A 14,030-nucleotide genomic window follows, 5' to 3' on the forward strand; every position below is an offset into this window, starting at 1 on the left:
ATGGTATCTTTGCAAAAAATCTGTTTCTTGTGAAGAACAAACTTCATCCTTGCTTAGGGGAAGGACAGGTAGATGGAGAGGAACGGCCCCTGCAATGAGCTCTCCACTGAAAAAATAAGCATGCTAGCGCTAGGGACTATCTAGGGCTCGGAACTTGTAGTCCTGAAAAACAAACAAACAAACAAAACCAAAACAAGCCCAACTATATCTCAGAAAAGATCTGTGTGTGTGATGGAATTCTGATTTACTTACCTAATTTCACATGACCGTTATCCGTTAATAGAATGTTAGCGCCCTTCAAAGTGAGAACATTTTAGTTGAGTGGGAGGCAGACATTTTATTAGGTGAAACATATAATAGGTTAACTGTACATATTAAATAACCACAGCCTTAGACCTAGAAATACTTAAGTTTAAAATGTGTTCAATTAAAATGTTACATAATTATAGGAAACACTGATGGCCACTTTTTAGGTCATTTTAAGATGTTTATATAATGTGCTCCCTTAAAAAGGGCTCTCTGCTAACACAGTATGCATGCTAACACAGATGTGATACATTTTCATCTAAACACTATTTCCTGGCTGATCACATACCACCACTGTACTAAAATGTTATTTTAACCTAGCATTTCAATTGCTCTGATTATACTTTGAACATGATTATTATATTTCCCATCTTTAAAAAGCTGTTTTTCTGGGAACTCACCAGTGCTGGCATGTGAGTGCCCTGCTCCTTTGTGAGGGAGGCTTTCTATCCTAACGGCTTTCTCGAGAGTCAGCTAGCATACCACCCAATAGTCGTGGGTCCACAGCTGTCCCTGTGCAGCTTTGAATGAGCAAGCCAAGGGAGGTCGCTTTTTAACCCAAGGTGCTGGTATGACTATAGCCTGGGGGAAGTGGTCTTGGAACCCTCTACCTTTAAGCAATAAGAGAAAGAAGCAGCAGAAGAGGAGAAGAGGGAAAAAGAATTCTAAACCCCTAGAACGTCATCATCCATGAAATGGAGCTACACCCACGTGTAATACCACTGACCTATGGGATAACGGAGAAAGGAAGGAAGTGCTGCGGGGCCACAGCCGGGCTTTCAATTCACCCCCCGCTGTCTGCCAAGTCTTCGGTATGTTCTCTCCCCACTGTCAGGTTAATTTTCCTAAGTTACAACTTGTCCCGTTCCACATACACACATCACAGCTTCTGACCCATCTGCCTTCCCCTCTATCCATCCCTCTTCCTCTCTGAGAGACGACTGCCTGCCAGTTCTGATGTACAGCGAGGAGCATATAGGTGTATATAGGTGAGGAAGAAGATGAAAAATGATTCTCCAGCCCAATGAGAGTCACAGTGAGGTAGGAACAAGCTCTCTGAAAGCTGAGGACACTTAAGCAGAGTCTCAGTGACGTAAGATCGACAGCCACACCTAAATCTTCGACAAGAACATTCTAGGAAGAAGGAAGATCAAACACAAAGACCTACAACCAGAATGAGCTTGGAATACCCCAGCAACAGAAAACTTAGTGTGGCTGAGACATAATGAATAAAACAGAGAGGATTGGAGTGTGCGAAGAGCTCAGGGAAACATGCGGGGCCTGGACCACGCATCACCTTGCGGGCCACAGGCCCAGCACCTGCATTTCTACGTGAGTACTATGGGAAGTCAACGGTGCGGATAAGCAGGGGAGCAGTGTGATCTGGCCCTGAGAGGCCAGTCTGTCAGTCAGTTATAACAGTGGCTACAGAAGCACTCATGAACAGGAGCAGTGCAAGCAGGAGGAAGGCCACTAGAGACACAGCAGAGACCATTATAAGGAGGCTGGACAAGGGTAGAGGCGGAGTGTATTGTCAGAATTTACCAAAACGAAAGCCTGACACATGAGTCCTTGCACAAGGGAGCACACAGCTACACAGCCAAGCTTATCACCTACGGAACCCATACACTTTCTGTTCCTAAATAATATAATATAGACATTATATTCTCCAAAATGGCCTCATGTTCACTTTGTAAATCTGTTCGTATTGTTCTTCCAACTCGGAGGGCACGCCAATCTCCACTTCTGACAAAAACCTACCAGCCCTTCCCTGTTGTCTAAGGCCAGTGACAGGGAGCACAGAGCTCTTTTAAGTGGCTTATGGGAAATACCCAGAGCAGGAGTTCCGCGAGGAGTTCCACGAGTCCACTTATATCCCAGGGAACACAGAATGTGGGTATACAGGTGTTTTCTGAGGACAGACTCCAGGGCTTTCATCAGGGACCAGGAAAGCAACATGAATCACCTCTCCTGACAAAGGGTTAAGACGTTCTATGCTACAAAGACTTGGGGAAGTAAAAGAGGGAGAGAATGGTATAAGGAAGTAAACAAAGAAAGGAGGAAAAGAAAATAAAGGAAAGGAAGAAGCATCTCGACTGAAGAGTACAGTGTCACTGAAGTCCCACAGTATAAGACCCTCAGGGGCCCTGACTGAGCTGATCCAGCACAGCCACTGCTCTCTTCCCAGAGCCAAAGAGAAGGCCACAGAGGGTGTCAGACTCCACTCGCCTGAGTAGGTGCATTATTAATGATATCTTACATCCCCATGTAAGAAACATTTCCTTAAGAGTGATAAACTAAGTTGACGATACAGTGAGCATACAATTTACTGTGATCTTATGGAAGCTATGGCTCTAATAATTTGTATCTTATAAACACTTACAAACAAACAGCTTAAAACAAAACAAAAATTAGAACACTAATCCAGCCAGGTGTGGGGGTGCTTACTTATTATAATTCCAGACTTGGGAGACAAACAAAAGGAGCAGGAAGTCAGCTATGTAGTGAGTCTGAGGACTGCCTGACCTATTTGACATGATGTCTCAAAATATTGCCAAATGAGCAAATGTCCCAACTGACCACTCAATCCCGTACTTTAGAAGGGTAGGCTTTACTGTGTGTGAACCTGCCTCAACAATGCTACTCTAGAAATGCAGTGAAACTTAGATCACTCGTGTTCATTATTGCAATATACTTCAGGTAGCAAACTCACCAATGGGATAGTCTGCTCAGCGATTGGATTAGAGTATTTAAAAGTAGAAAATGGGTTATTTAAAAGTGAAACACAGGCCCAAAATATAATGTATACCTTTATATCTCTGTGCATTTTTCCTTTACTGTGAAGATAACACAATCCCTGGAGTTTAAAAAAAAAATAAGCAAGATTTAGCAAACAGCACAACTTAGTAGTCACTATTTTATTTCCTCTTTATAGAAATCCAAGAAGCAAGTATCAACTGATTGTAATAAAGTATTATAGAAGACAATAGAGTCAAGATGAGAAAGAAAAAGAAAGCTCAGGCAGAAGCACTGGTTTTTCTAAAATAGCATTTAGTAAACTCTGCAAATTGTTTGAGGTTTTAAGGTGTACGTCCCACTAGAATAAACGTGAATTTCCATTCCCCTGATACCAGTCAACGCTCAAGCTTTTCCTTGTCATTAAGTGGAATAGACAGTCCCATAGTGCTTGAATTTAGGTTATATTGTAATCTTTAGGCTTTCTGGTATTTAACTGTACATACAGCTTGCACACTGTATTTTTAAATGTATTAAGAGCCAGAGACAGCTTGGTACAGAGCACTTACTTGTCTAGCATATGTGAGGCCTAAGCTCAACCCTCAGCACCACAAAACCAAAACAATACAAAGAAAATAATAATAAGGGTTAAGATGTTTTTAGATCTAGGTAGATGTTTTAAGTTAATAGAGATGAGATATGATAGATACTGATTTACATTCAAAATTTTAGACTCAACAAGGTAGGAAAGATGTTTACTTCAAGTTTGCCAAATACAAACAGCCAAATCACTATGAATGTAGCATTTATATGATTCCTGACTGTTTCATGGGTCTTCCTTCTGTATGTAGTTTATTATATATATGTATAATAATATAAATGTATGTTAAAAAGAACATTAAAAAAGAAAAAATGAACAATAAAGTCCATAGCAATGTATAAAAAAGAAAATAATAAAACTGTATTAAAAGTCTTCAAGAGTTTATCAAACTAGATTATCGTGTCCCTTAACAGTAATGATAGCAAATGAACACTTAGTAAAGAATAGCACTGTAAATTTCACTTGCCTGTAGTGTTTCTCTGCTAACATACGCAATCTGCAGCTCTGAGAGGGGTCCAGTTACTGTCAGAGAAGGAAGTAGCATTAGCAAGATTGAGCAACACATTCTTCCAGTAAGAGACCAAGTTTATAAATTCCATTAAGAACAGACTCAACTAAACAATTCCACTGAACCCAATGCCAAAAAGGCAGAGCTTTTAATTTTAATTCTTTTTAAGTCTGACATGCTCACTGTTGGATTTCTAGTGGTTAGAACAGTGCCTGGCACAGAAAAGCTACAATGCATTTATATACAATTTAGTGACTAACTTTGATTATATTTTTATTTTATACATTGCTGAATCATAGATGTTAAAAGAATGCCCAACTGGCTTACCTAGCTTTCATTAACTTCTTTATTGATGAGTAACATGTATCAGAGTTCGCTTTAAATCAATATTTTTTCCTAAAACTATTACCATTATAGCTATAAAAATTAATGTTCACTATGAAAATTCTAATCAATACAGAAGTTAAGAAAGAAAAAATCTCTTACCCAAAGCATTACTCAATAATAATATAAAAAGTTTGGCCTATAATATGTAAATTGATTTTATACAGGCATTTTATATAATATACAATCTTCAACTTATAATGGGTTATGTTCTAGATGAATTAATTTTAAGTGGGTAATATGTTGGGTCAAAAAAATGAGTTCCCTATGCCACATATGACATCACAGGTTAGCAGCCCTGGATCCCATGAAACATCAGCTGCTTACTTCAGGGCCTTGTTGCTCAGTGAGATCAGCAGCTTGCTACTACTATCTAACAATACAAGCAAGAGTGCAAGTGGCTCTCACTTTACATGGTAGAGACACATAGCCTGGTAAAAGGTAAAATTCAAAATTTGGCATATTGTTTGTACTCAGTGTATGCACCCTTCATGGCATTGCTAAGTCATAAGTTGTATGTGTATCTACTACACATACAAATGAGCAAAAACTAACTCAGAACACACGATTCTGGAACCTGCCCTTTCACTATATAGACATTTTCCTATAGCAATATACACGCCTTAATTTTTATGAAAGCTGTAATGTGAGTTGCATGGATAGATCGCCATGTGCTGTTTTAAGATTGTGGAAAGGAGAGGAGCCTCTCCTTTGTTTCCCCCGGAAGCTCCTGTGCTGGGCGGGGCTGGCCCCGACTGTGACAGGGAGAGAGAACCAGCAAGAGTGAAGGGTATCAGACACACTGCACCCTTGATAAGAGCTGGAATGTGCAGCATTTTCACCAGAGGCCATTGCTGTTCATCTCCTACATATAAAATGCCCGTGGAAGGAAAGCTGCAAACCCTCCATGGAGACAAAGGCCAACTGGGAACTCTAGTTGATGGCAACTTCCCTAGTCAATCTGTGGTCGTTGTTTCTAAGTCTCCAGTTTGATGGTGCTGCCTTTGCGCTGTTATCAGGATACCCCGGGCCCTTCTGTTGGATGCTGTGAAATCATGAATTGGTGTTGTGCAATCCACCTGAAGCTTCTTCCATTTATCTGCTATTTGCTACCTGCTCTTTTACTTTTGCTTGCCATATACTTAATGATTTACTGAAAACTGAAAGTATGGCTGCCATTGACCATTCTCTGGATCTACAGAACTATACAAATAGTATTTCCTGTGTGGGCATTTGCTATGGTTTGAGGATATGTTCCGCTAAAATTCATGTAGAATGTTTTCCATGGCACATTTATTTACCTGTGACTGCACACTCATGTGTAGGTGTGTGTAGGCCACCTGAGGATGTGGGCTATTTTCCTCAACCACTCTCAACCTTAATATATTGAGACAGAGTCTCTCACTGGCTGGTCTAGCTAGTGATCTCGCTCTGGGATTCCCTGCCTCCATCTCACAAATACTGGGATCACAGCACTAGCCTGGCACTTAAATGGGTGCTGGAGTGCAAATTACTGTCCCCACACTCGCCTGGCAAACACTTCGTCCTCTTAGCCATCCTTCCAGCTTCTCATGCTGAGTGTCCAGCATGACAGGAGCAGCATCCTAGGAGGTGAGCCCCATGAGATCTTGAGGCTACTTTCTTGAGGACAGGATTAAAAGCAGCGTGCCAGCCAGTCTTTGCTGCCCATACTTTTCCCCTCCATATGACAACACTGTATGAAATCACTTCTCTTCCTGGACACTGGACTTGCTGGCACCTTGCTCTTAGATTTCTCAGTCTCCATCACTTCAGGAAACATTTCTTCTGCTTATGGATCACGCAGTTTTAAGCAGTGTCTAAGAGAGCACAAGTGACTATGGCAGTTACTAGTGTAGTGGCTAATCTTCATTGTCAATGGGATTAAGTAACAATTGGGAAAATTGGTGAAGCACAGATGAGTGTGTCTATGGTGACCTTTTAATAGACAATTAGATCATGAGGGCTCTGGCCTAATAGCTATGTTGATATTCAAATGGCATATCATGGTATTGTGGAGAGCAGTGAAAGGGAAGAGGAGTTGGGGTTGGGGCAGCTGGAAGAGGTAGGCCATTGGGGACACGTCCTTGGTGCTGTATCTTGCCTTGGATTGCTCCAGTATTCACTTTTTCTTTGCTTCTTGTAGCTCAGGGTGTGAACAGCCTCCTCCACTGCCATGACGCTCACTCTTTTAGCTGTACCCGGGTTTCCATGAGGTAACCAATGTCCTGGCAGTATGTAATAGTCTTTGACCCGTCTGTAACGCTGCATGCCTGTGCAGATATGTCAAAGAAGCTTCCTCTTCTTTTTGCACAGTCTTCTCTACGCCCCAGTCTCCATGTTTCCATGATGTGGGGAACAGCATAATTAGGTTTCTTTACCCAATGAAAGAGAAGTTCTTGTCTTCTGAGAATCCTAGTGCTTATGAGGTTTTCCTTTGATTTATTTTTAAGATCATAATTTGGGTGAAGGATGTGGTTTGGTGGTAGAGCACTGCTTACCATAACCACAGCTCAGGTTTCGATCTAAAGCATCATGCATGCTCTGCCTGGTTTTCAAGGATCCCACATCTGATTCCAGCCCCTAAATGTGCCCTCTTAGTCTAACTGGAGTGACCTCCCACCTGCCAGTGTCGTCGCCTCACCACTGACTTATCCATTAAAACACATTTCCTCCTGTTTCTACCCAAGAGTTGCCTATCTTTTCAACACAAACAAGGCCCACTCTCCCCTCTGAGCTTTTAAAAATTTCAGAAAACCTACCATTTCCTTTCTCCTTCTTTGATTGGGGTTGTAATATACTAAAACACTGGCATATAAAATAAAAACACAGCAAGAACCCACTATTACATCATTCTTATGCTAGATAAAACCTGCAGCAGGAAGATAAAGTGATATTAAATCAACTCTGAATAGTAAAATTCCCATCAAAATGCCTTTTACCATCTTCTTTAGACCCTGAAATTATCTCAGAGTCTCCACACTGGAGACTATAAACTCAAATTCTATATGAAAAAATAAGAGCAAATGGCCAAATATTTTCTGAAAGATTTACTTCTTGAGTTATGCAGATGTTGTGTTTTCTATTAATCAAAAAGTAAACCTGCAGAGAAAGAATATGCCTACCCCAGTCAGAACTAGGATAGAACTGGGAGACAAAAACCCCCACAGGAAATAGTAAAACCAGCTTATCTTATAAATTTTCTGTATTATACCACAGGCTACCGATAAAAAGCTTTAATCATCTTCTAATTCCCTAGATTTCTGCACTAAGAGAATGAACAAACATTTAACTACTGAAAGAGAAGCCAATGACTTCAGTATCACCATCATTTCTCTTGCTGAGAAGAAACACCATATATGAGGCAACTTATAAGAGATATCAATCAGTTTCTCAGGTGAGTCCACTATCGGTGTGGCAGGAAACATGGTGACAGGAAGCCTGGTGGCAGGCACGGAGGCATGGTGCTGGAGGAACAGCAGAGGGCTCATATCTGATTCATAAGTGGCAGTCAGAGAGAAACCTCATAGCCCACCCCCAGTGACACACCTCCTCCAACAAGGCTATGCCTCTTCCAACATGGATCACACCTCCTAATCCTTCCCAAACAGCCCCCAGTAACTGGGGGCCAAGAATTCAAACATGAGCTGATGGGGACATTCTCATTTAAGCCACCACACTCATGGCATTCTGTGTCATAGTATCTGTCATCAAGAACTTCATATGTCTATGAGGGCATAGTTAAAGTCTTCAACTACCTATGATGTTCCTTCAGAGTCAGCAAGTATACAGCTTTCTCTTGAATAAAGCAAATGCCCCTTTCATCCATATATATCAAGCAATTAAATTAAAGTGCAGCTTTCTTTTCTTACAACAGCATTAATGTTTGGATGCAGCAGAGAGCAAACTAAGAAAGTGTGCTTAGCATTTACAAAGCAACTCTGGCCTCACCATGATATATGTCCTGTAAAGAGCCACCTCCACAAAACTCCATACAGATCCAAAGTTTATCTCGCCTGTGAAAAGAAAACAGTCATGCATTATGTCTGTATGATTAAAGTGCTTTGCAACAGTAACACTGAAGAACTACACAAATACAACACACTACCTTTTTAAAAAGCCAACTACTCCCACATAAATGACTTATTGCATTGCTATAATCCAACTCCATGTGTTACAACTTAAGTTATACCATTTATAGAATATAAAGCTGTCCTGAGGTACATTCAAATGAAACTTCTCTTTAGTTAAAAATTTCCTGTTCTACAGTTTACCATTTACCCAGCTTTAGCACAGAAAATGTCAATCCATCCCAAACACATCACTTTGATAGCACGCTTAACAAACAAATGTAGATGTTATGTCAAATGAAGATTCCAGAAAAATCGATCACTGTTGTTCAGACAGGATTGTTTACTCATATCCTGATGGTGTAATCATGCAGTGACAATAAAATACTTAGCAAAGATTTATGTATCTTTTTCCTTTGTTTATTCTTTCATTCAATCATTTATTACTTTTTCTTCTTAAAATACACCAAGAACTCTGGGTCATATGGGACAGGAAGTCCCTGGACTTGATAAACTCTAACTGTTCCATAGGTGAATGAAAGTATGAATGAATGAAATAATAAAGCAATTAGATCAGAGGCTAGGAAAATATGGACTCTGGGCCAAATCTCGTCTGCTGCCTGGTTTTCTGTAGTCCTGGAACAATAAATGCTTAAATGGCTGAGGGAGATCAAGAGAGTATATTTGACAAGTGACAATGATGGGAATTTCAGTGTCATAAAGCTTCATTGGGATACAGCCATATTTGTCTACTTATTTACTGTCTAAGCTGGGCTCCTACTAAGACAGAAGATTTGAGTAGCTGTGTCAGAGGTCATGTCACTTAAAAAGCCTCCAATTTTACTACATGGGCCTTGATCGACAAGTATCACATGATTTCGCCCATGCAGAAAGTAAAGCATCTGAAAGTGCAATAGGGGCTCCTCGAGAATGGGGCGAGAACCCAGAGAACGAGGAAGAGGGAGAACAGTGAGAATGCCGAGCTACATGCACGTATTGTGGAGTATCACAGTTGCCTTACTTAGGGTTATCACTGCTGAGATGAAACACCACGACCACTTGGAGAGGAAAGGGTTTATTCGGCTTACACCCTCACATCACTGCTCATTATGTACAAAGTCAGGACAGCAACTCAAACAGGGCAGGGGCCTGGAGGCAGAGGCTGATGCAGAGGCCATGGGCTGGCTTGCCCACATTAATCACTAATCAAGAAAGCGCCTTAGAGGCTTGCCTACAGCCTGATCTTATGGAGGTATTCCTTAATTGAGGTTCCTTCCTCTCAAATGACTCCAGCGTGTGTCAACTGGACATGAAACTAGGCAGTGCAACAGTGAAACTCAGTAATTTGTACAAATAATACACAATTATATATTTTTTGAAAGCTACAGGCATCTTATAAAGAAAAATGTTGCTGAATTTTTGGGTTATGTGCTATGAGAGCCCAGAGATGAAAATGTCTTGTCAAATCAAGGGAAAGTTTTATAAGGAGACAACATTTAAATTCAGTCTTTAAGTTCAAATAGGAATTCACCAGTGAGAGACAGATGGGTCTGTGGCCAAGAATGGAGACTCGCAAGAAGACGGCATGTGTGAGAGACTAGATAACAGAACACAGCGGCCAGAGGTGAAGCTGGACCAGGTTGGGGCTGCACTGTGAAGTGATTCTTGGCTCCTCAGTACAGTTACCTTCACCTGGATAATCTTTAGTTTGTCAACATCTCTCTTGAAATGTTGCATTTAAAACCAAGCACTATTCTGAGTACTACATGAACAGCGTATTACAAAGCAAAGCTGTTGGTGTTAACAGGGGTTCAAATATGGCGGTGGTTGGGTTAGCTAGACCTAAATGTTGACTTGGCTGTGTACAGTAGACCATGTGGCATACAGCAATCACGTGAACTACCAGGGTAGTAAGGTCAGCGACCTTGATAGTGTGGCATAGGAAGGTGCCATGGTTCAAGAAAGTAAGGCTGAAGAGAGTAAAACCCAAAAGATATCAAAAACCACTTAAGACGGACAGTTTACCCGTGTGCCTTATGAATGGCGTGGGTACACTAGCAGCATGGCTAATGTATGCATTTCTGCTGTTGTTTCTGATATGGTACAGGCAACAAATATAACCAATAGAAATATCAGCTGGCGGTCCAGTGGCCAAGCTTTAAGAGCTCTCAGAGTAGCTGGCTGTGATCTAATCCAAAATGCTGAAGACAAGGCTGGAGAGTTGGCTGGGTGGTTAAAAGCACGTGCTCTTACTGAGAACCCAGATTCAATTCCCAGGCCCCACACGTTATATTCAATAACTGTCTATAATTCCAGTCCCAGGGGATCCATGGCCTTTGAGGGCACCAGACATACACACACACAGGAAAACACTCATGTATATTAAATAGTAAAATATGTAAGTTTTAAAAATATTAAAAAAAATGAGGAAGGCACCTCTGACTAGAGGCTGCTACACTAACATGTTTAAATTCACCACAGAACCCAACAGCTACCTTCTTTTCTGAAACACCATGATCCATGTCTTTTATTAATACATGTGTATATGTACAAGTTTGTGGAGACCAGAGGGCAAGTTTGGGTGTAAGCCTCAGGGATAAGGTTCGCATTCTCTGAGACAGGGTCTTCTCACTGACTTCGAGCTTGCCAATTAGACTAGAGAAGGCCCAATGGCCCCCTGTCTCTGCATCCCCATCACTGAGGTTAAAGTTGAGCTAGCAGGCCTGGTATTTTTGTGTGCGTCTCAAGGGCTGGACACAGGTACTTGTGCTTGCAAGGCAACTGAGCCTTTCTGCCAGCCCTGGAATTCTAGATATAGTCTGCTTATCAGTTCTTTGTTGGACCAATAGCTAACAACGATTTCTGTATCCTCAGGCTGCATCTTCACTTGTATTATGATTTACCTTACAGTCATTTATTTAAATCACCTTAAATTGTTCTAAGAACTCAATGACGGTGTAAAGTTACTATTTTTTTTTTCTCTTTTAAGAATAAAAACACTGAAATGAGATGGGATTGACTTGTTTCTGCTTTCCACAGTGGCCAGGCTGGCTGCCACTTGTAAGTGCTCACTGATGAGGTGATTAATAATTTATTCATGATGTTTGCTGAGGAAGGGCTGACATTTGATTTGATTGTATTTTTTAGAAGTCATCTTTCTCCCTTTTGCAAATTAGTCATTGATTATCTCTAATCTTCAATGTCTCTTTTATTTGTGGAAGGACATCTCCTGATCGTGGATGACAATCACACCTGCTAACCGCTCAGTGTGAGACAGAGCTTATATGAAGCTAAAAGCTTAAATTCATTTAAAGTGTCTTGCTGCCTTGTAATTACCTCCTCACCTGTCATAACGCTTCATTCAGTTTCAGCTCAACACTGCGTTTCCTGCCCCTTTCAGCTTGAAGATAGTTCTCCACGGTAGAGAAAATGAACAGGGGATTAGTTTTCTGGAGCCTTTCAGATTCACTGCCACTGTCTTCCATCTAAAATGACTTCACTCCTTGTCTCTTCTTACTTAAATACAGTGTTTATTTATGCTACACAGTGACTTTTTAGTTTATACAAGCAAAGAAAAATATAAACTATATATGCTGATACTATTTAAAGATGCTAAAAATGTTTTACTTACAACATTCCATTTGGTGAGAAAATTTTTATTATAAAAAAGTAAGAAAGCTTGAATAGTCAGAATGTCTTAGAGAAATGGCTCCATCTGCTCCCAGATGTCTCCACTGTGATGATAAATCTGCAGTGTACTGGGTCACTCACCAAGCCATCTGTCTAATGGGATGGGCTGAGTCAATGGGCCCATTTTATGCAGGCCAACAAATTATATGGATCTTTGTGGCTACGTATCTAAACTGAAATAAAAGTAACTACAAGATCAATGTTAAATAAATCAGCATTAATGTCTTGCCTCAATAAATGCTTGGAAGCCTTTTCTTATTTTGTAAGGTTACCTTTCTACCTAACCCAAAAGTAAATAGACAAATAACAGAAAGGTAAATGGGTGTGTGTGTGTGTGTGTCTTTCCCCATTTTAATCTCCCAGTTTGATGGTTTATTAGAATTTATAGGAACCAAAGTTCTAACAACTATTATATTGATCTGAAACTCTTATTCCCAAAATATTTTTTTATCTTCCCCCATACCACAGACTTAAAAATAATCAATAAACTAATGTGACTTACACATCACTCACAAGCACAGTACAGTTAGAAAGTGAAGCGTGGCTGTGAGCAGGCCCGCCTGGACTCCACGCCACAGGGAACAGCATGCTCACCTGCTTCTCCCTGGGCCACCAAAGGCTGCACCACTGTATTCTAATAACCCAAGCTCATCTTAAGTGTGAAAAATACAAAGTTCAGGAACATCAGATATTTTCATATGGGCTAAGTCACTGGGAGTCAAATTGGAAATCTTTCGGTTCATTTAAAAATAGATACTAAAAACCGTAGACAGGTGACCGTCCAGTGTGCTCTGTCCTTAGGGAATATGAAGTGACCAACTTACTCTAGCAAGCTCAGTACAGCCTTCTCCACAGTACACGACTTCTCTACAGCCCCAATGCCCTCACAATCTAAAGAGACACTAGCAGAGAACTGGGGAGTCACAAGTGAATTAATTGCCGGACATGCCAAGGCACCAAGGCCCTCGGGTCTTGACTTGCTGATCCAGTGTGGCTGTGTCCACACTGACGACAGGTGAGGGGTGGATCTACACACAGAACTCCATTGCCTTTGCAGCTCTTCTGTATCTAGTAAGTTCCAAAATCAAGGTGTCCTGTAAAGGGTAAGTGTACACTAACAGTAACAACAGCAGTCTTTTTCTCTGTCTAAAGAAAAGCTAGGGTGCTGGAGAGATGCCTCAGAGGTTAAGAGCACTGGCTGCTCTTCCAAAGTTCTTAAGTTGAATTCCCAGCAGCCAATGGTGGCTCACAACCATCTATAATGAGATCTAGTGCCTTCTTCTGATGTGCAGACACATACGAGGGCAGAATACTGTATAAATAATAAATAAACCTTTAAAAAAACTTAAAGAAAAAGAAAAGCTAGAAGCCCAGGGTTAAATTATGCTTGGCTCTAATGGGGTTAAAGGATACGTCTTTGGTGATTTCATTTTTTTTTTCTTCTAAGAGAAACACAAATATTCAGACACTATGCAGCATGTGGTTACTTGATTTAGGTCACAGAGGCAAATGCAGTCTGTGTGGCCTTGTTAAGATTCATACTGATGACCTGAAGACTCTGTTAGAAATGGCAAGAACTCAGCGTGGCAGGAGCTCAGTCGGGTCTCTCCATGAAGAGAGTGTAGACAGCTGCTGTAAAGTGGGCCTCCGGACCTTAACTGGGGATCTGCTAAGACAATTCGTGACCCAATTCTGATCCCTCAGGGCAGGTTTGTCA

General features: G+C 40.9%; 1 protein-coding gene across 6 annotated transcripts in view; it reads right to left on the reverse strand.

Moving 5' to 3' along the window:
• The window catches only part of MAP4K3 (mitogen-activated protein kinase kinase kinase kinase 3), a 145,374-nt gene that overhangs the window by 65,680 nt on the left and 65,664 nt on the right, over window positions 1-14,030 (reverse strand). For 5 of the 6 annotated variants that reach the window (XM_084793096.1, XM_084793097.1, XM_084793098.1 and 2 more), the window contains exons 4-7: window positions 8,505-8,569; window positions 4,110-4,165; window positions 3,116-3,163; window positions 253-295 (exon numbers count right to left, since the gene is read on the reverse strand). In XM_084793096.1, the coding sequence (XP_084649222.1) occupies window positions 253-295; window positions 3,116-3,163; window positions 4,110-4,165; window positions 8,505-8,569 (212 nt within the window). Of the gene's footprint in view, window positions 1-252; window positions 296-3,115; window positions 3,164-4,109; window positions 4,166-8,504; window positions 8,570-11,967; window positions 12,037-14,030 lie in introns of all 6 variants that reach the window. The other variant, XM_084793101.1, reaches the window with a different exon arrangement.

Source organism: Acomys minous (assembly GCF_964271855.1).
Source record: "Acomys minous genome assembly, chromosome: 8".
Lineage (NCBI taxonomy): Eukaryota > Metazoa > Chordata > Mammalia > Rodentia > Muridae > Acomys > Acomys minous.